General features: G+C 44.2%; 1 protein-coding gene across 1 annotated transcript; it reads right to left on the reverse strand.

Annotated features, from left to right (window-relative positions):
• Positions 1–400: 400 nt before the first annotated feature.
• On the reverse strand, positions 401–21,919 carry PLEKHS1 (pleckstrin homology domain containing S1). The gene is made up of 14 exons (XM_067537092.1): positions 21,889–21,919; positions 20,170–20,258; positions 19,956–20,062; positions 18,053–18,187; positions 17,467–17,542; positions 16,600–16,716; positions 15,724–15,807; positions 11,762–11,872; positions 11,333–11,436; positions 9,874–10,080; positions 8,906–9,007; positions 5,768–5,903; positions 4,149–4,217; positions 401–1,780 (listed from the first exon to the last, which is right to left on the reverse strand). Exons 1-13 carry the CDS (start codon positions 21,917–21,919, stop codon positions 4,149–4,151), a joined length of 1,368 nt encoding a protein of 455 aa, XP_067393193.1. The 3' UTR covers positions 401–1,780.
• Positions 21,920–22,627: the final 708 nt, after the last annotated feature.

The following is a 22,627-nucleotide window of genomic DNA, read 5'->3' on the forward strand; positions in this document are numbered from 1 at the left end:
TCCTTCTTGCTGCCCTAGCTGGTGAGCCCTCATTGCAGATGCTGACACATCTAGAGTGTTGCTAGGTAATTATGGCAGCCGCAGGCACCAAGCAGGCTAGCTTAGGGAGTCAGCAATGTGAGCAGTCCTGGGCATTCCTGCAGGATTGTCAAGGCTTTAGATAAGGCGGCTGCCTATGGATGTGTTTAACCTGCCGGTAGAGGATGCTAATTACCTTCGTTTCTGGTGTCATGTGGCCTTAAGCATCGCATCAGAAGTTTGCTGCTTTAAAAAAGGACGCAGAGTAGCTCAAACACTCACACCAGGCTGGCTTGGCAAAGATCACTGGCTATCACACAGCAGATCATAACGGCCACCAGGGCACCATTCATGCAATATATTATTTTATATAACACTTCTTAGATAAAAAGAGAGGCCCGCAAGAAGGACCATGGTTCAGCCGTGCACAGCTCAGAGAACTTACAGTTAAAGGTAAAATACCTAAAAGAGATCTAAAATTAACACCGCCAGGCCTAAGAATAGCACAAGTCTCAAGGCATTACCTTTGGGCCTCCCATAGCTAGAAGGGAGTCTTGGGTCATAGTGGGAGTCGGGGTATCTCCCATTAGAATAAAGCTATGGTTTCTATCCCAGAAAGGCTATGAGATACGAGTATTTAAACCATGATGCTTGTAGGTCTAGAAGAGCTCTTATTGGACCAGGGCTGCATATTGCCCATCCAGGGATTTGAGCAGGTGTCATTCTAAAATTACAGATTGGGGGGGGGAAGCAATACCTCTGTGGCAAGTGAATTTTTGTTTGTTTGTTTAAAGGGGGAATGTTTGAAGCCCCGGTAGCGTTTGGAATGTCAGAGTGGGATGAATTTTGGGCGGGTGATGCAGTTATTGGACTGTGTTAAGTTGCATCACATCCCTGTAGCACTTTGCACTTGCGTCTCTGAGTTATCACATGGATCTCACCTGCGTATTTTATAGATAGAATCCAATCTGCATAAAAAATGAAATGTAACATTCACTGTGCTCACCTATACTATGTACAATCTCATATAAAAGCAAGCAGCATCTGCTAATCACTTGGTGGCACCTGGGTTCTCACTTGCAAAAGTATGGAAATAAATCCCAAATTTTCTGAAATCCAAATGACCATCCTGTGCCAAACTTCATTTTGTCATGGGAACAACACTGTTGCCATAATAGTGAGAGTCTTAACAGAGAGATGCAGAATGCATGGTTCATTTTCTGCTTCAACAGATGTATGCAGACTTCACGGCAGTGGTTTTTCCAGCGACAACTGTAGATGGATCATATACCTGTTACTGCCTCCCTGTCTCGAATGTTTGCTCCAGAAGTGGCAGGAAATTACTTTTAATGCCATTTCCACCTGCTGTGTTCCTCCCTCTTCAGGACAAGGAAGCTAGTGCCCTTAGTTCTTTGTCCTGCAATTCAGTGGTGTGTGGCCATTTTCAAGGCTGGAAGACTGTCCTAAAGGCTGATTGATTTGTCTGCAAAACCAGAAAAGACACCAGTCCCAGTTTGAAAGAAAGCGATCACAGCCGAAGCCATCTTAGCCATGAAGAAGCAGTAACCAGTCATACCAAGGAACTGGCTTGTTGCTCAAAAAAGACAATTTAAAGAGAAGCGGCTCCACGGCAGCTCTGGATGGAAGTTCTTCAGGCAGATGTTGTCCCTTTTCCATCTACGTTCAGCGTCGCTGTTGATAGGACTCATCTCTTCCCATGTGTTTAATATACAGCACAACACAATGGGGCCTCTGAGTGCAGCTGCAAGAGGAATATTAAATAATGATCCACTTATCTACAAAGCGGCGGGGAGAGGGGGGGCTTGAAAACATTCAGAAACTGACATGAGAACAAGTCAAGCCAATTGTATAATTGTATAAACATCATTATTTTTGTGCTTCATTGATACTGTTGCCATCTTGAGCCGAGCAAAATTTTATGGGGGAGAATTTCACATAGAATTTCAAAGTGCACACGCTGCACCTGGGGGTAAACTCACTGATGGAGTAGGCAGGGGGCAACCAGACCAACTCATATCAGAGTTGTAGCTGCTTCTTTCACCAGTGGTAAATTAGGCCCATCCTGTTCCACTGGAATCCAGACACAGTAGCTGAAGCTTAGACAAATCTGATGCTGGTGGCAGCTGCTAATTCCAATGGTGAATTTGTCCCTATACGACGGTGCAGTTGGCATAATAATTTGACCTGCTCTCAGGTAGGGTATGGCAAGCCAGGTGTTCCCCGGCTTTGTTATAACCCTCTCGTTTGTTGAATGAGTGTACAGTACAGCAGAACATGCTCTCCCTTGTTTCAGTATGCAGGAGAAGTCCCTGCAGCAGAGGACAAGCTTGGCATTTAGGACACACTGGACTAGAGGGCAGCCCTGCAGAAGTTTCCATATCAAGAAAAGATATACATTTGCATGGAGACTACTGCAAAGCGGACATATTTAAGAACCTAAGAATGGCCACACTGTGTCAGATCAATGGTCCACCTAGCCCAGTATCCTATTTTCCAACAGTAGCCAATGCCAGGTGATTCAGAGGGGATGAACAGAACAGGTCATCATCAAGTGAGCCATCCTGTCGCCCATTCCCAGCTTCTGGCAAAAGAGCTAAAGTTACACAAACTCATATCTCCATTACTGCAGCTGTACGTCGCCAGGGATATGAATGTAAGATATCCTTTGCTGGGGAAACAGGATAATCCCTGCTTTGGAAACTCCGCTAGAGCTGCGATGTCACTGACAACATGCAAATATGTCCTCTGAAGTGAATTTAAGACTTTGTGAGGGCACCAGATGGACAATCTTTGGAACTGAATGCCCCTGCTTAGCTACAGAAGTGTAGCAGCTCCAGTTTCCCCCAGCTTGAATCCTGACCATGCTTAATTCATGCTCCACTGCCATTCATCCTTAACTCCTCTGCCCTCACTGCTAACTCGGGTGCCAATGTGAGGCAACTGTGATGATGACTCTTGTGATGTAGTAATGAAAAGTCTGTCTCTCTTCAATAGCTTGGTAACCTAGGAAAGCCTTCAGGTTAAAAACTCTATTCCCACGGGATCCGCATGTTCACATCTCCTTACGCTGACTGCATTGCTACTCACAGGAATCCTCACTGCTTTCTTGATCAGTTTTTCTTTTTCCTGCTCTGAGCAGTGACTCTTCCAATGTAGGCCAGACTTCTGTCTCCCACCCTCCTATTCAGCTAGGGCCTGGTGCAGCTCCTATTGAAGTCCAATATGGATAGATCAGGGTCCCATCTCCCAACCCAGTCTACTGTCTGGGACCACCTGATATCTTTTTGTGACTGTAACATCAAAACACTCCATAGAATCATAGAAGATTAGGGACCTCAGGAGGTCATCTAGTCCACCCCCCTGCTCAAAGCAGGACCAACCCCAACTAAACCATCCCAGCCAGGGCTTTGTCAAGCCACACCTTAAAAACCATCCACAGAGCATTGTATTTCCAAGGCATCTCTCCATTGCCACAGTTCTTAAGTTGCGCTCCACTAAACTGGCAGTCTGCCTTCTTACAGCAGGCTCTGTTCCAAAAGCAAGTCCCCCCCCACCCCACTTCCATGCTCGTAACTGATTAAAGAGTTTAATGGGCAAACAAAGGTAAGTTCAGGTTACCCAGGGAGCCTGCAGTACACAGGTTTATATACCAGGATTTGAGTTTCAGGTTTGCTACAGATAGTCTGTCTGATTTCACCGTTAACAGTTACCTGCCCAAAATATTTGACTGGGACTTAAAATCTCAAATCACATCCAAATAGTCAGTTCTTACTCTTTGTACAACTGCGCAAAAGTGATCGCTGTGAATGGTGAAGACCGTTTGGAAGGATTGTGTGGTACAGAATATACAAGCACTGTTTCTTTGTCACATGTTATATCCCTTTCCCCTACCCTTTGTCTGCTTGTCTGTTTAAGCACTGTGGGGCAGGGACTATACAACGAACATGATTAATAAAAAGAGATGATTTTTCTCATGAACATGAACTCAAGCCTGGCCTGCTGTAGAATAAATGGGCATCGCTTTGAACACAGTGAATTACACGACTGCTAGGGCAGAAAGGAACAGCCCCGTTGGCGTTACTAGCTCCCATTAACATGGTGGCACTTACCTAGGTACATGAGCATCCTTTAATGTGGAAAATGTCTGAGTCTGGGATCCGACGGACAGTAAGTTTCACCTTTTAAAAAAAACACACACACACAAGGGTCACCTTTTTATAGCCCAGTAAATCCACATCTAATAAAACATCACTGCTGCCATCAGCCTCCCCCCCGCAGCTAAATACCCACATCTATTAACAGTGTATTTGTATTTTCTCTCGGTAGCTGAGATGGGCTTTCTATTGCTCAAGCATCGGGGGACCTCAGCAGACACAAACATAAAGGTGTCCCTACGGGGGATCATGAGTGCCAAGATAGCAGCCCAACTGAGAGAAATGTGACTGAAAATACACCAGGGCTGTGTCCTGGGAGGGCCTACTCAAACTTCCAGCCCTATGACAGAAGGTGATGAGTGTTGAACAGGAGTTATGTCAGGTTACGAACAGGTTAGAGAAGGCAAGTCAGGTTCTGTTACCAACAGTCTGTGCGTGAGTAAAACATCATATGAATTGAACACTTTAAGGTAAGCAACCTCCTACGTGTACCGTAACCAGATATTTTCTTGCCCCGAGAAGCTAACAGTCTGATGCTGCGCACCTGTAGCATCAATTGATTGCATGAGCATTATAGCCACTCAGCACCTCTCAGGATTAGGCCCTCAGTTGGAATTACAGTGTGGATAGTTCGCACCTCCCATTCTGTGGCGTCTCGGGTGTTCTCACAAAGCAGTACAGAGTGGGATTTTGGTGCTGATGTTAATGATTACCTCCTATGCCTGGAGCAAAGTCAGCGTTGGTTGGGTTTTGTTGTATTAGCAACCACCTTTTGTGCAAACTGCCACCGCAGCAACCTCTGTCCCTGCCTGAAGCCCTTGGGTGGAAGTGATTTTTCTGTTGCTTATAACTTCATTAGCATCCAACCAATTAAAAAAATGTTCAATAGACGTTTGGCATGTAGTAGCCCTCGGCACTCAAGTTCCAAAGTTGGGTGGTTTTGCACTATCTGCTTGACAGTCATCGGGTTAGAGGGTGAGTATAAATACCTTTATGAACCCTGACAGATCTCAAAAATGGCAAAAAGGAGTTTGCTCAGATTTTTTTCCCCCCAAAGAAATTTCCCGTTTGGGACAGAATACACAGAAAACATCAGTCCCAAAGGTGACTTACGGGATGTTATCAGCAAGTGTAAACACAGGATCATAAGTTAAACTGTTCTGCATCCTTAACTATACAGCTATGTACATTTATATGATGGAGTGGGGGCCAAGAAAGGGTTAACTCCCTGCCGTTAGGAAGGGGGTAATGATTTCTTGCCAGCCCTGATGTGTCATGCATCTGAGTCTGTTCCTGGCCATAGTCCCAACCTTTGGAACCCTAACCCAGGCTAATACCCCAGTCATATGATGGTCATCAATATCCACTGAGAAACTGCTAGGAACCAAGAGCTATGAGGGAACACGGCTGGCCTCAGCCTCTCTCCATAGTTCCTCAGGACAGAGTGAGTTCCTGAGACTTACTCTGGGACTTGGATCGGCAGAGAGGATGGGCTGCGTTAAGCCCTTGTGAGATCATAATCCGAGTCCCAAAGCGATGTCTCATTTACCTGACCAATCCCCTATAGGGCTTACCTTCTTTTGCATGGACCTGCTGATAAAAAAAGAAAGCTCATCGATGTTCCGTATGTGCAGGTCATTCACAGCCACGATGTGATCCCCGTGGTGAAATATGCAGCCTAAAGGGTGGGGACCCTTCCAGTGAGAGACACTGGGGAGGTTGAAGAAGAGACAAAGAGCATGAAGGGGATTGTTTGAACCCACTGTGAAAATACAAATGACAGAACTGTTTCCCACCAACCATGCCACAGGGCCCCGTGTTAAAAGGGAAGCAGCATACAGACAAAAAGGGACAATTGCTTTTTGGTCTGATTCTTGGTTTTAACCAAACGGTTTCATCCATTCCAACACGTACCCCCAAAGGGGATCTGATTAATGCAGCATTACAAGTAATCTAACAGGTCTGGGTTGGGGAAGTTACCAGGAAGGGAGGGGCTCACCCCGTTTGGCTCTGAACAGCAGCAGAACAAGTGCTCTGCTGATGTAATTACACTGCCTCTCCTGCAGAAAACTTGGACCTTCATTTGCCTGAGTGGCTCTTTCCGGGTCATCTTTGCAGCCAAGCCTGAACTAAACCTCAGAGCCGCAGGATCAAAGCTTTGTGGCTGTTCCTTGTGAAGGGCTGCATCAAACACCTGTTTCCAAACACCCTGGTGGAAATTCGAGCAGACTCCCTACGAATCCTTCACCTGGCCTCCCTTTGCTGCTAGTCTCTGCTGATTCTCTTGGAGGACTAATAGTCTGAGAGCCTGCTGACCCCTCAATCTGATGCTCTGTTCCAAAACAGTTGCCAGCTGAAACCAGCCAAATCCTTTCGATGTGAAGTCCCTCCTGGGTGGCCCTGGATGTTTAGCTTCAGATCCAAAATTTTGCAGCTGGGCCCCATCTCTGATTCTTTTGTGGTGTTTCCTGCTCTCGGTGATAGGGCTGAAAAAGCGATTTCCTCCAGCAGCTGATAAGTGTGGTGCATCAAAGCAGCCGCAAGAGCCAGTATCACCGCTGAGCAGCAGTGAAAGAGCAAGAGGTGGCACAGCAGGGGGCCAAGGATTAGACACTGAACCTCCCCTCCCTCTTTTCCCCATTCCTACTTCATTGAAACTGAAGATCTAGGGAGCGGACTGACTTCCACACTGCCTACCTACAGCACAAAGCTTCTGGAAGAACTGCTACCCTCCAACGTCCAGTAGTGAAAATGTCTGCTGGATGGACTATTCCCAGTGCTAAAAATCTTTAGCAAACAGCTGGCTGCCAGCAGTTCTGTGCTGGGACTCCCACTCAGGTCAGCCCGACTTAAACAACCCAATAGCACTGGGCACCTACTGTCTGCATTTAACCTGACGCTCTCCAAGTGCTCTGCTGAGGCTATATCTTCACTGACGGCAGCAAATTCCCCGCCGTCAGATCGACTTCTCTGGATCGACTGAGCGGTCAGTGAAGACCCGCTCAGTCGATCCAGAAATCGACGTATTAAGACCACCTTCTCAAGTGGCGTAGTGCTGCGTCGACAGGAAAGCAGTTCCCGTCAGCGCAGTGCAGTGAAGACGGCGCGCAGAACAGACGCACAGAAGTCGACGGGAGTTATGCACGTTTTTTGTGTAGTTTGTGTAACACCGGTCGACTGCTGCCGAATCGCCGAGGTAAGTGTAGACAAGCTCTGACACTCCTTTAAACCACACGACAGCCATGTGAGATAGCTTTACTCATCTGTGCACAGTAATATTAACCTGCGGTGCAGAGAGGTGAAGTGATTTGCTTTAAGACACGGAGCGAATCACTGATGCACCTGGGAGTAGAATCCAAGAGTCCTGCCTCCTGCTTCCTTGCTCCAAATACTAGCCCATAATCTTTTTGGTGCTTTCAAGCATCAAAGCACACTTCCCCCCTCCCAAAAGATTATCACATCTTCCCACAAAATTGTTTTTTTTTCCCCCCTTCACGTGGCACGAAAGCGAGAGTAGATGGGGGTCCAACTCGTACACCTTGTGCGAGCCACTTAATTTTCCTGGGTTTCTGCTTCCCCATCCGTAATACGGGGATGATATCTTGTACAAAATGCTGAGAGATTTTTGGTTAAAAAGCCCTACTTACTGTTATTTAACAAGACACACTCCCCCTGGCCATATGGACTCAGACTTTAAAGACAGAAGGGACCATTGTAACAATCTAGTCTGACCTCCTGCACGTTACAGGCCAGAAAACCTCACCCACCCACTCCTGTAACAGACCCCTGAGTTACTGAAGTCCTCGAATCATGCTTTAAAGACTTCCAGTTACGGAGAATCCACCATTTTCTCTAGTTTAAACCAGCAAGTGATTTGTGCCCCATGCTGCAGAGGAAGGTGAAAACCCTCCAGGGTCTGACCTGGGGGAAATTCCTTCCTAACCCCAAGTATGGCAATCAGTTGAACCCCGACCATGTTGGCAAGACCCACCAGCCAGAGAATTTTTTCCCCAGAGGTCTGTAGTAACTCAGAGCCTGCCCCATCTCTGGTCATTGGGGATTTTTGCTACTAGCAGTTGCAGATGGGCCACATGCCATTGTAGGCAATTTCATCATTGTACCATCTCCTCCACAAATTTATCAAGCTCAGTCTTGAAACAAGTTAGGGTTTTTTTTGCGCTCACTGCTCACATTGGAAGGCTGTTTCAGAACGTCAATCCTCTGATGGTTAGAAACCTGCATCTAATTTTCAATCCTAAACTTGTTGATGGCCAGTTTAGATCCACTTGACCTTTTGTCAACATTGGTACTTAATTTAAATAACTCTTCTCCCTCCCTGATATTTATTTCCCTGGTGTATTCACAGAGGGTAATCCTATTTTCTCACAGCCTTCTTTTAGTTAGGCTAAACAAGCCAAGCTCCTTGAGTCTCATAAGGTAGGTTTTCCATTCCTCTGATCATCCTAGTAGCCCTTCTCTGCCCCTGCCCCACTGTGAGTCCCATAAAAACAAGTCAATTTACCATATGCATCATGGACAACTGGCAATTATGCCATTCATGCTGATATTAGAAGAACAGTCTTTAGGCTAATGCTTTCCCAATTGTTACTACACCCTGCCTGAAACACAATAAATACCTAGCTCTTATATAGTGCTTTACAGGTATTTATGCCTGGACAAGTACCCACCATCATAAAACTTAAAGGCCCTACCATATTTGTCCTGCTGCTTCAGTAAGCATTAGGTTATTGGTGACATCAGCACGAGGGATGAAAATATCCACCTCTTGCAGTTGGCTGTTGTCTGTGACTTTACTGGAAGAGAGAACATTGCAGATGATCAGATGATCGATTGCTCACTAATCATAGGAAGTAGAGATGGAAAACATCAGTCAAGTCATCTAATCTGTGCCTTACCCCCTTACCATCATGGAAGTTCATGACCATTGCCTACAGTCTGTCTTTCAAGGCATTATCCGGCCTACTGTAAAATATTGCAGGTACTGGGTTTCCCAGTATTTCTCTTGGAAATTACTCCACCCCATCAGATCTCACCATATAGAAGCTTGCCCAAGGTCTAGATGATGGGGAAGGTGGGTCAGTTATTTATTACTAAGACAGTACCGCCTTGCTTCTTGGATGAGATAAGTATAATAGGGGATTTAATAGGCAGACCATTCTGGCCCTGATCCTGGAAGGCATTTAGATACCCAACTCCCACTGATTTCAATAGGTCTTAGGTGTCTAAACACCTTATAAGGCCCTCACTGCTGTTTTGGGCTAGAAATCATACACCTCACTGTCTTGCAAGAGACAAGGAAATAGATAGAAAACGTCTAACTGTGCATATTAAAAAATAAATACACCACCAGTAAACTCTTCCAACACAATCAGGCCTTAATTCCCTGGCTTAGCCCAAAGCAGACCTTAGAGAGCAAGGACAACTCTTCTTAAAGGTGTTATGTGGTGTGCTTTGTTTTTAAGACCTGGCCATTGCAAATTCAAAGTGGACAACTCTTACATTCATCCATTTCTGGTTTCTATGAGATTGATTAGAACAAGGAGGAATGATGCTATCCAGCAATTTAAGTCCATAATAGCTCTTATCGCAAAGATCCGAATCTAATGTGTTGACTTTTAAAGACAATTCTAGTCCATATTTCCACACAAAACATCCTTACTTGATTATTATAGATAACTGAACCACTGACAGCGACAATGCCTTTGACTTTCTCTCCTGGGTTAGCTGTTTGTGGATACGGCTTTGAGTGAGTTGTTGGTTTCCATCTGCCTCACAGTTTCTTAAATGTATGCTGTTTTCTTGGCTTCTGGGAGGGGTCAGGAATTCATCACTTCTGTGTGTGGGCTGGAGTTTCTCTTCAGGCAACCTAATGAATAAGAATGCTAATAAAAATGCACAGGCTGGCATGTCAAGTCACGGTTACTCTTGCTGTGTTTGAAGTTGTGCCAAGTTCTTGGAGCGAATCCAATGGCCAAAATTGTAGCCAAATCAAACAAACTGGTCTTCTAAAAATGGCCCACAAAAACCAAAACACTTTCAATGCTGACAGAATATTTATTGAAAATGAAAACATTCTAACCAACAGAGCCTAACAAGGAAAGAGAGCATAGATTGTTGGCACTGGAATGTACTGGCTTGTGTGAGAATGCATCATTGACTTCTACTGGATAGAATGGATCAGAACTGATCAAATGCTTATCTTATTATTGGTTGTGCCTGCTAGTGGCTGGAGGCCTGAAAAGCGGTGTAATTAATACCAGCAGCTATTGGAGATACCCTTTAACTCAAATGGGATAGGCTTGTGATTTCTTGGAGTGCAAGGTCCTGAGTTCTATTCCCAGTTCTACATATATACGTGCAATTAAATAATATTGGAATGAACTGGTGTGCGTGTGTGTGCGTGCATGGGTACGTACTACTGTCTTCCATTGGATAGAATCAGAATTGTCATCCATGTCACAAGTATGAACGGCTAATGGCCAATGGAAATTATCCTATAACTTAAGAATTAAGGGCCTAATATTTTGGAACTGGAGGATCTGAATTCTATGCGGTTGTCACTGAAGTTCTTAGTGGCCACCCTCTGGTGCATAGTGACAGCTGTGAAGTGTCTATGTGACCAGGGATTAATTCTCTGTTCTTCTGTAATGTCTTTCATGTGACAATATCGATGCATATTGCAAACATCAAGCCACAGAGCACATCTATGAAGTAAGTAGTATTAGACCCATTTTATAGGTAGGAAAAGTGAGGTACAGAGAGGTGATAGATCAGAAAACAGTTCTCTCTTAACCATTACACAACACTGCCTACTCTAGTGAGTGTTTGGCTGGGGTGTCTCTGAATGTACGTGGATGCGGATGTTACATAATTTATCCCAGAAAAAGCATCAGTCAATTTCTTACAGTGCCATGTTTTATTCTATTTAAGCCTGTCAGAATGTATGAATTTGTGAAGTGATCTTGAATTTCACTCTAAGCAACCCTCAGGGCCCAAAAAAGGCCACTCCCAAACAGGCTGCGTTCTGCAGATTTCATCTTTTAGACATCAGGAATGCATCTCTGCCCACATCATTATGGTGCACTGATTTTTAAATACTAAAAGAAAGTGTTACTTACAGAGAATTCATTGCTTCATACAACCTGTTGCTGAGATGATCCTCATCCTCCACTGGGTTGTGTAGTTGAACCGGGGGATCAGGCTTAGATTGCTCACTTTCCAGCTGTTAGAAACAAAAAACAAAATGGGAGATAAATATTCTCTCTTTTCACCCACAAAGGAGTCCCCTCAGCTTCTGTATTTAGTTTGTTTGTGGCTAATGCAGCCCAGCCAAACCTCAGTTAACCAAAATACCCAGCTAATCAAAACTTAGATGCATTCCTCCCAAAACCAATGTGCATGACATTGTTTTTCTCTCCCATCTTAACTTCTTGCTAGCCAATGATTTGGGAGTCAGTTTCTCTAGCAACCTTGCTACCACTGGGTTTGGACCACTGAATATCCTCTTGGAGCTGGATCAACACAGAAACCTATTTGATGTGGCTTACCTGTGCTCGAATACTGCTTGGAGAAGCATAATATTCCTCCTCCTGTTCTTTGGTGTTCTTGTCTGAGTCCAACAGCACCTGATTTTTGCTGGTCTTTTCGAAATTGTTGTTCTGTTTTAAAAAATGTTTCCACATTTAATTGGATCAGATCTAGAGAATTCAATGTATCTTCTTTCCATTTACTTGGAAAAATCCAAAGGGAAGGGTTGTGGGAAAACTTGCTCCTCAAAAGCAGAAATAATAACAGCACACATCTGACTTCTAAACCAGGCTTCTGTCTTTGTGCTCCATTCTACACTCAGTCGGCTGCAGGTGCAAAGCTGTGAGCATGAATATCATTTACTGTAGATATCTTAATATCTGATTTTGTGGATGCAATGTTAGTATCTGCCATTGACTGCCCTTACAAATGACTGCATATGCAAAAACAGCTGCTGTGTTTAAAAAATCAGGTCCAATAATCAAAATCTTACACATGACCCTGTGTGGATGTTGTCACTGGTGCACACAGGGACGCAAATCCTCAGTTATTCAGGTGCCTAAATCCCTTAAACAATGGGGGCTAGGTGTCTAAATATCTTTGAGGATCTTTAGCAGGGTTCTTTGCTCCAGGCTGAGTCCTGAAGTCCTCACTTAAACAAACACTGTAACTGAAATCTAGAATTGGCTGAAAAATGTCAACGTTTTTCAATGAAAAGGAGACATTATTAATTTTTTATCACATCTATTAAAAGCACTGGGAGACTGCCTGAATAAAGAGTGAATTACGGGCATTCCCATGACTAGAGAGCAATTTGAGCTATTGACTTGCAAAACTTGGTGGGCTGGGAACAACACCTGAAGATCAGAGAGCAGAAATTGAGCCCAGTGTATGCTGGGAGATTTGCTTTGCTCTCAGCAAGAGCGAGTATGGAATGGTCCTTCACAAAGATCATGAGTATCTGACAAGTCATAGAGGAACAAGTCCCTTCTCCAAGCTCAATTAGGCATCTTAACATTTCCTCATGGTCATTGATTTGATTATCTTGCAGAGTATGGCAATTAGTATTTAGCATCTTCTCAGTACGCCTCTCCATGCCATGTTTGTGATGCATTCCTTCTTTATCTCTCTACTTACATCTTTTGTTTCCATGGCAATACATTTTAAAACTACTAAATGGGCCACGGAATAGATTATTGTTTTCAAGGTAAAGCAAACTAAGTACCCTCATTCTTATAGGGAAAAGGAGGAAACTGGCACTGAATAGAAATTAGGAATGACAAATAGATTTTTGTGTCTTGTGGGTATTCATTGATTACCATACAAAGGGTGGCGCTTATTATTAGAACCTAGAGTCAGCACTGGTCCAAGAACATTCCCCAAGAAGCCAATGGGAGCAAAGATGTGACCCTACGGTCCTGATCCAAGTTTCACTGAAGTGGAGACAGGCGCTCTGCTGATTTCAGTGGACTTTCAGTCAGGCCCTAAATGTACGAGGTGTCTAAGGGCTTGCTCCTGTAGGGCTGAGGATTCCTGTGAGATGCTGAAGTCTCTCACCTCCTGATGACTTCAATGAAAGTTGAGTGCTCATCAAAGAGCTTGCTGGGAATTTTTCAACTAACCATTTTTTCCATCAAACGCTGACTTGTCATAACTGAAACTGTTTATGCGAGCTAGCTCATTTTTGACCAATTTCTCAGTTCCAAATATTTTTTTGGGGGGGAGGGAGGAGTTGTGAAAACATTAGTTGTGTTTTGACATTTTGGAAGTGAAAAATTCCACTTTTTTGGTTCAAAACAGCTTGTTGTTTCAACATTTAAGCTAATTATAGTTTAAAATATATTTTTTTAAAACATCACACTCAAAATGCAATATTCTGATTGATCTAAAAACAGAATCTATTGAGGCTCATTGATTCATGATAATTAGAGATTTTACTTTTTTGGGATGGGAATCTCTTTAGAAAGCTTAATTTCTTTCCTGAGATGGGAAAACTATTTCCTGCCCAGCATTACTCCTCACCTTCCAGGACTGAGTCCTAAATCACAGCAACATGTGTTTATCTAAATCATTTCTTGCCAAACAAATGGAATAGTCTTCTTTGGCATTATCACAGATCCAGGACAAAAATGGAAGGCAGAGGATGTATTACAGCAGCGCTGGATTTCATAAAGGCATTTGATATGGGCCTTGAGTCAGACAGATGCTTAAGCACACGCCTAACTTTAAGCACTCGAGTAGTGTCATTAACTTCAGTGAAAGTATTCATATGCTTAAAGTTAGGCGTGAGTTGAGTACCATGTTGAATCCAGAGCATAGGGTCACATCATAAAACTAGGAAGAAATGGGATAAGTACCAAGCAGGTAGAAAATAGCATAAAATGGGATGTGAAACTGGTCAAATGGTGATCGGTGGGGAATTGTTCCAGTTAGCCCGCCAGGAGGGGGAACACTACCAAGAGTTCTGCTAAGACTATCAGCTCTTTGGAGTAGAGTCCTTTTCATTATGTGTGTGTGCAGTGCCTAACACAGTAGGGCCCTGATCCTGACTGGGGCCGTTAGCTCTTACTGCGATACAAATAATAAATCCTAACGAGTAGTATAGCACAAGGGGTTAGCCCTGGGGAGTGAGAGTCAGGATGCAGTTTATTTTTAACATATTCATTACTTGGAGTATGTAAATTCAACTTGGAATTAACTGTCATGGCAACCAGAGGGAGAACAAAGATATGGGGGCATGGCTCAAAGTGTGGAATGACTTGGCTAGAGTAGGGACTGGATTCTGCAAACCCTCACTCAAGGGGAATGAGGCCTTACACAAGCAGACTCATTCACGACGATGTGACTATGTGTGAGAGTCAGGATTCCTTAGCGGTGCAAGAGTTTGCATGATTGGGGCCTAGAATAGTGAATCACTAGCAATTCAATGCAGTCTAATACCAGTAAAGGTAGAGCCATACCTCTAGAAAGGAAATAAACACCAAGGTACAAGCGAGGAGCCCGCTGTCTATGTAGCAGAGTGTGCAAGAATGAACTGGAGCAGACTGTATTGTACTAGGAAATTTACCACCTCCCCTTATCAGACAAAACAAGTCAGTGCTATTTCTTGTTAGCTGTAGGGCAAGACTATTCATTGTATTTTCCACATATTCTCAAACAGAAAACAGAGCTCCCTGCCATACTCCCCCCATTCACACTGAAGAGATCATGTGAAGTCCATGTGCACCCACCCCTCCCCTTCCCCAGTTCTCAAAGTCAGTCAGCCCAGAACGGGCAACCACAGCATAAAGGGGTTTCTGCACTCCCCGCTGCACAATATGGATCCAGCAATATGGACATGCTCAACGGCAACACAAACCTGAGAAAGAAGATTGGTAGGTAAAAGAGGAGAGGGCGAGACAGTGGTCTGGTCTACACACAAAAGAGCACCAGTTTAATGAATGGTGTAGTTTTCATCTGATTTAGTTAAACTGGTGCAGCTGTGTGTTTGAACCCTCAGATTTTAAACCTGTCTTATGAACGAAGCCACTCCAAGCCAGGCTTGTGCAGATTCAAGTGTATTCATGCACCCGGCTTAACTAAATAGGTTTTGATCAATTTCAGTGAAACCAGTGCAATTTTTGTGCATAGGCTCTCCCTGAGAGATGCGAGAGAGATGACTCCGGAAGAACATGGGTGCAGTCTACAAATATGTTAGCCGGGGCCGATCCTCAGCTTATGTCATCTGTTGTCCCCACTGAAGTCAATGGGGCTGTGACAACTTGCCCCCTCTGTGAAGGAATTCTGAGTCATGCTCTGAGAACGGGAAGGAGCCAGTTAGAAAAGGTTAACAGTGGAAGCCTGTTAGACTTGCTAAGGAGGTGGCTGAGTCACAGTTAGCAGATAATACACAGAATAGACGAAGCATGACATAAAGTTCATGAGCATTCCTGCAAAACGTACACATTAAGGAGGCTTTACGGGCACTGCTAGCTATGCTCACCAGACTTGGAAGCTGCTGTTCAGTGATCCCACAAGGGCCAGGATCTGAGTGAGGCCTTTTACTGTCCTCTGCAGAATCATCCACCTGCAGACATAAGAAAAGAAATTGACAACCTGGGTAGAAGTATTGGAAGTGTTTTAGTGGCTCTGTTGGTTGGTAACAGAGCACAGCCTTTGTTATGCCCTCTGCTTGTGTGGCACTGTGTGACTATACTAAGCACAGCTTTCCAGGGTGCTATTCATTTACTTTGTAGAGACAAATCTCCAGTCACACCAGGAAAGCAGCAGTACTTTTTTTTTCTATTTAAATATTGAGTGGGCAATTTGCAAAGGCACAGAGGACAGTTGGGGGCCCAACTCCCATAGGAAGCTGGACACCGAACTCCCATTTGTGCCTTCGATGATCATTTCAGACTTTAAGTCCTTACCGCCAAACGGGACCTGCCCAGGGGGCAGCAGTGTAAGCATCCTTCACTGGGCTTTGGGAAGAGGTGCCAGCCCTGCGTTGCAGGGTCCTCCTTTAGGGATGAGGGGGTAGTTCAGTTTCCAGGTCCCTCCTCCTTGGCCTATTTGTTGAAATGGCCAGTGAGGATTCCAGCTAAGGCCGTCACCATCCCAAACCTCGCCTTTCCTAAATGCAGATGTGCCAGGAAACAAACCTGAGAGCGTGAGCCTTTTCCAGGAGTTCTCTCACGTTCTCGCCTCAACCCCTGCCTCCCGATCCCAGTTCAAACCAAGCCGTTCCCTTCGCTCCACTGGCCTGTGTGCTTGCTGTCCCTGAGCTCAGGAGAACTTCCTTTGCATGGGAATGATCAATTACACAAATCACGTATCACATGGCGCACCAGCAGCAGGCTCATTAGCAAAGGCCCCTTACTTCAATTTCATCGCAGTCGCTTGGATTCTCTTTGTGAGTGGCCATAGCTGTTTCACTGAAGGATGGTGGGGAAGAACTGGACCGACCTTTGCTTCTCGGAGCTGCAGGATTCTGGTTCTAGGAATTCAGTGAAGGCAGTATGAGGATCAAACGGGCAGCTGGGTCCATGGACAAAAGTCTGCTCTTAGAAGCACATCTGATTCCCAAGGCTCAAGAAATGGGAATGAGCACTCTATTTTCCCCCCTGCACAAGGCCTATGTATTCTTTAAGTCCTGCACACTTTATTCCTACCAGTACATGTTTCCTAATGAACAAGAGATTCCTGCAGAGCTTAAGTGAGTCTTAAGTGGTGAATGGGCATCATGCAGGGCCTTTGCACAGGGATGGATTTTGCCATAAAGGTACCTCTTGTTCATTAGGAAACAGGTGTTATAGGGCAGTGGTTCTCAACCTTTCCGGACAACTGTACTCCTTTCAGGAGTCTGATTGGTCTTGTGTACCCCAAGTTTCACCTCACTTAAACAACTTGCTTACAAAATCAGACAGAAAAATACAAAAGTGTCACAGCGCATGATTACTGAAAAATTGCTGACTCTCGTTTTCACCATGTAATTATAAAATGATTGGAATATAAATATTGTATTGACACTTCGGTGTGTAGTATATAGAGCAGTATAGTATATAGAGCAGTATAAACAAGTCATTATCTGTATGAAATTTTAGTTTGTACTGACATTGGTAGTACAATGTATCTAATGCATTGCTTCCCTCTCTTCACAAGTTACTAGTGAAATTACAAGCTGCTCTCTTTAAAAAGGCTTTGTGCACGTAACTGCTGATTTTTTTTTTTGGTACTCTAACGTCACCTGAGCACAGCATCCATCTTCTTTTGCCTCCATCCAGGCTGAAGATAGGGAAGTGATCCAGTCTTCGACTTGTTCCCTGGGGGTTGGAATCATGAAATGAAAAGTTCATTATTATAATGCACGAGAAAAAATAAATGATGCATCCGTTTCTCCCTAATGGCCTAAACCTACACCTACTGCCATCAATGGGAGGCTTTCCATAGACTACAATAAGTCCCTACCAGGGAAAATCTGCAGCCCCCTTACAGTGGTAGAGCACTGCTTAAAGGAGATCACTTTGCTCCAGTGTGGTGCAGGACTGAGTGGTGGCCTGAGGGAATTTTAGGGTGTGGCCAGCAGATCCAAAAGTTATGCAGATCTACTGGCCAAACCATCTCCTAATAGATCGGTGCTGTAAGGAGGATTCTGTTTCTCTACATCATTTAGAGTTTAGAGGATGATCCTGCTCTCTTTCCCCCAGCACAGGCTTGTCCCTTACAGTCGATTCCTCAGGAACAGGGGCAAGAATTTCTCTCCCCATGGATCCCAAGAGCCACTTGTTTTGGTGGCTATGCCCTCTGCCATCTCCTTCCCTCGCCATGAGTACCTGTCCTTCCCAATGAGGTAGTAATCCCTGCCCTCTGTGTTGATGGATATCACTTCCTCCGGCTGGCATTTGAACATCTTCCTTACTGCTGTCATCTTCTCATAATCACTTACGCCAATCTCTATATTTGAAATCCTGTTGGACATGCATATGAAACATTTACTTATCTGAGGCTTATTATATACATTGATGCACACTGTGAAATGATCAGTCATAAAAACCAGGAGGATCAAGGGCTTGATATGTAATTTCTGTGCTATTGCTTAAAATAACTCATCCTCTGAGATTACTGAATCGACAGAGGTACCTCAGGGCCAGCCAAGCTGTGGTAGGCACTGTAACGAACAGAGCATTTTTTTAAACGCAACAGACCTTAATAATAGAACTGGTTGAGAAATGGAAAGGCCTTTCCACAGAAAGTTTACATAAAATCAAATAAATAAATAAAACACAGATCTTTCTGGGTTTTCCATGCAAACGCCCCCAAATGTTTGTTTTTGAAAACGGAAAAACTTTCAGTGTTTTGGAACCTGATTATTTAAAAAATAATCAGAAAATTAAAAAAGCCAAAAAAATTTCATCAACGGGGGGGGAAAAAGCTATTTTTTTATTCTTAAAAGGAAAAAACCAGCGTTGCGCGTGGAATTAGACTGTCGTTACATAATTGAAAAATGACACTGTTGATTCAGCCAGTTGGAAAGTTTTCAGGCATAAAGAATCGCTTAAAGAGAGCTACACTGTTTGCTTTATTTTAATTGAAGAAGCACAACAAAAAATAGGAGGACTTTGAAGCCAACGTAAAGCCTCCCATAGATGTCAGTGGGCTTTGGACCAGGCCCAAGTTGCAAAAAGCATTGGATCAACCTTATTGTTTCTGGGCCTGATCCTGCATTTCTTATATATTGCAAATACCCAGGGCTAGAGTGTGATTGGCTCTTCTACATGCAGCCAAGGGCCTGAGAGAGCACCCAACAAACCTCCCAACCTTGCCTGTAGCCTGCCCAAAGAAGTGCGGGTGGGAGGAGGCAGGGCAGCCGGTGTCATCCCTCAAATAAGCCCTCCCTGAGCCCCCCACCAAAGGCCACTGCCTAATGGACAAAACGAGGCCCTCCTTGACTCTGTGGGTATCTGGAGTGCGCACGGACTGGGGGATCAGGCTTACGGTATGTACCCAGCTGAAATGCACCAGCCTCGGGCCAGTGTCTGAAAGCCCTCTTGAAGCTGAACAGAACCTCCCATGTCAAGTCCCACTGTGAAGAAAGGTGCCCTTAAACATCTGAGTGGCAGAATCCCTTTGCCGATAGGAGTACTTGATGTCGCTCTCAGAGGAGATAAAGAGACCCACTACGGTAGGTAATAGAAGCCTTTGTTTTAGCGGTGTGTGCAGTTGATATAGTACCTGGATCCTTGACGCAGTTGTAGCTTGGTTTATATATATATAAATCTCATTAAATCTGTCAAATAACACAACACTCAGGGTACACCTACATTGACGGTGGCAAAGTCGCCGCCATCAGATTGACCTATCTGGACTGATTGAGCGGTCAGTGAAGACCTGCTCAATCGATACAGAAATCGACGCTCTTAATCCACCTCCTCAAGTGGTTCCCGTCGGCGCAGTGCAGTGCAGATGGCGCGCAGAAGGGAAGCACAGCAGTTGATGGGAATTACGCAAGCTAGTCTGTGTAGCTTGCGTAACTCCCGTCGATTGCCGCCGAATCGCTGGTTAAGTGTAGACCAGCCCTCAGAACCCCATCCAAAGCCTGTTGAGCCTTTCTACTGACTTGCATGGACGGGCTATGGATCGGGCCCTAAATCAGCAACAAAAGGTTCAATCTGTGATCTCGTTTCAGACTGCTGGCACGGGGTTTCAAAGAAAAAGGGATGAATGTTGGATACATACTTTTCAACTGCAATGGAACCCTTTATCTGTTGGCCTTTAAGGTACTTCAGGGTGTAACATCTTTTGTTAGATTTGCACAAGATGAAGCATCGCTTTTTCCAGCAACTCTGCAGAAAGGAAAGTCAGTTGGCCTCTCAGTAAAACTCAGAACAGCAGAGGTAAAAGATGCTTGTTAAGGGATTGCTGGAGGATGACTAATTTGGGTTTACTGTACCTGTGATGTGAAAAGATGAGGAGGTGGCGATTTGATAAAGTCACCGTGCTTGCAGACTTCATCTTCATAGAAAAATGCAACTTGATTGTCTACCAATCAAAGAGAAATGAATGGCACAGTCTCTCCATTTGTTGTTAATTAATCTCCTACATGGACCTGCTTAGAAATTGTTGCTTCTGTGCTTAAGTGGCCATGAAGTGAGAGAAGACACGTATAAATAAAAGCTATAAATGTAGGGTTTGATCACACTCCCATTGATGTCGATATTATTGCTACCAACTGGCCAAAAGCTGTAAACAAGGCTGTGTCTACACTACCACAGTGGCAGGCATCGATGCAGCAACATCGATTGAGCGGGTCTGTGTAGACCCGCTCAGTCGATGGAAGAGCGTGCTCCGGTCAATTCAATTAGTCCACTGCTCCAAAAGGCGGCAGGCAGCGTTGATGGGAAGGCGTCTCCCGTCGATGCAGCACTGTGAAGAAGCCTCGGTACATCAACATAAGTCGTTGACGGGAGATATGCAAGCTACGTTATGTAATGTGTATCTCCCATCGACTACCGCAGCCAGTGTAGATCAGCCCAAGGAGTAGTGATAACTGACAATGTATTGTTCTGGGGAAATGTCTAGTGAGATGCTGGTAGGGTCTCTGTTAGGGCTGGTCTAATTTAACTTCTTCATTGGTGATCTGAAGGAAGGAGTAAACAGCACATTAATGACATTTGCAGATGGCATTCAATTTGGAAGAGTTACAAACACCAGTGAAGACAAAAAATACTTCAGTGCAAGGCAGGATCTAAGAACAGGAGCAACATGGACAGAAAGTAAAATGGGGAAAATGCAAACTAATAACTGTGGGGCAAAACAAATCCAAATGCGTAGACTCATAACCAGAGACTCATAGACTAGCACACTCTGCAACAAGCTAGCTCAGTTTGTTCTCACTGGGTGGAATTGATTAATCAAAATCTAACTCTTTACTATTTAATGTGCTTTGCAATTCCTTGAAATTGGCTGCATATAAGCAAGTTCTAGTCTAACTCATTATAACCTGGAAGCCAGTCTTTAAGATGTAGATTTATTTTTGTGGTGCCCTGGGACTATGTGGAGGTGGCTGGAGAGTTTATAAAAGCCCTGGCCTTTACTCACAACAAACCTCATCCTGGACCAGAGGGCTCCTCAAAACAGGAGTGGATGGAGCTATTCTGGAGCAGGAGAGACTGTAAGAGCCCTGCCACCTGCAAATCCCACGATGATTGTATAGACTGAAGTAAATGGGAGTTTTGCCACGGCCTTAAGTGAAACCGTGTCTTGGAACTACTGAGTGTGCCTCCGAATTGTTTGGTTCAGTTCCTTTACGCTGTATCTGTCTCAAACTCAGTCCAAGCCAAGTCTATGACAAGGGATGGAGGATACTGGTTTTTAGGGGAGAAGGCTTCATTAGGGGCATGTGGTTATTGGGAGGAGCCAGAAGAGGTGGAATTATGGAATCAACATATGGTAAATGCCAATTTAACCTCTCGCTTTTTTGTCTGCTGCATTCCGGTCGCTTGTGTTCTATGTTGTCTATTGTTATGTCTTTAGGAAAGAGACTTGCCTCATTCCATCTCTGTGGGATGCCTAGCACATCATTTGGTGGGAATGTTAAGCAATGACTGTAATAATTTGAAAGCTGGTGCAACTTTTCATTAGACAAATCTCAATAGATTCTGCTTCATACCTGCGGAGTTCTTTTTATACTTGAAAGCCATTCCGATTGCTTCCTCAACCTGGAAAATAAAAACAAGCAGAGATTTATCACTAGATTCTTTCATGCTTACTGGAACTGAGGAGTGCCTTTCTTGGCAAGGAATCCCACTGGCAGAATCTAGCACTTAGTAAAAAAAAAAACACATCGCGTGATCTCCTGAAAATGATCACAAATATCTTTTTATATAGGTCAAGGGGATTAGCTTGACACCAATGAGACTTTCCTAAAGAACTTTACTTTCTGTCCCTTTCACAAATAAACAGCAACCGTAACCACGAAACAATGTTTAAGTTTTATTATTTGTTTCTGGCAATGCCCAGTGTGATTGGCACTGTAAAAATGAAGTGATTTTCAATGGGAGTTAGGTGCTTGAAGATCTGGGTCCAGGGCACACAACAAAAGTAGTAAATATTTTATAGATGGGGTATTTGAGAGAGACCATCTGTTCTCAGTTACGTCAGTAAGATTCAGCGTAACTCCTTTTCACTGGAATTACTCCACATTTTCATCGCTTTCGTTGAGATTGCACTGTGCCCAAGAGAAGGTAAGTGATCTGCTCAATGTCACAGTCAGTTATTAGGTTCTCTTTCAATCTCTGCTATCTAATAGTAGGGTAGAATTTTGCAAAGATGATTTGATGTGCATTTCTAACAGCATTTATAAAATAAGTTTTTAGTGGGCCCAGACAAACATCAGAATCCTAATCTAT

The sequence above is a fragment of the Emydura macquarii genome, unplaced genomic scaffold (genome assembly GCF_026122565.2).
Source record: "Emydura macquarii macquarii isolate MOO-44397 ecotype Brisbane River unplaced genomic scaffold, CSIRO-AGI_Emac_v2 contig_3692, whole genome shotgun sequence".
Classification (NCBI taxonomy): domain Eukaryota; kingdom Metazoa; phylum Chordata; order Testudines; family Chelidae; genus Emydura; species Emydura macquarii.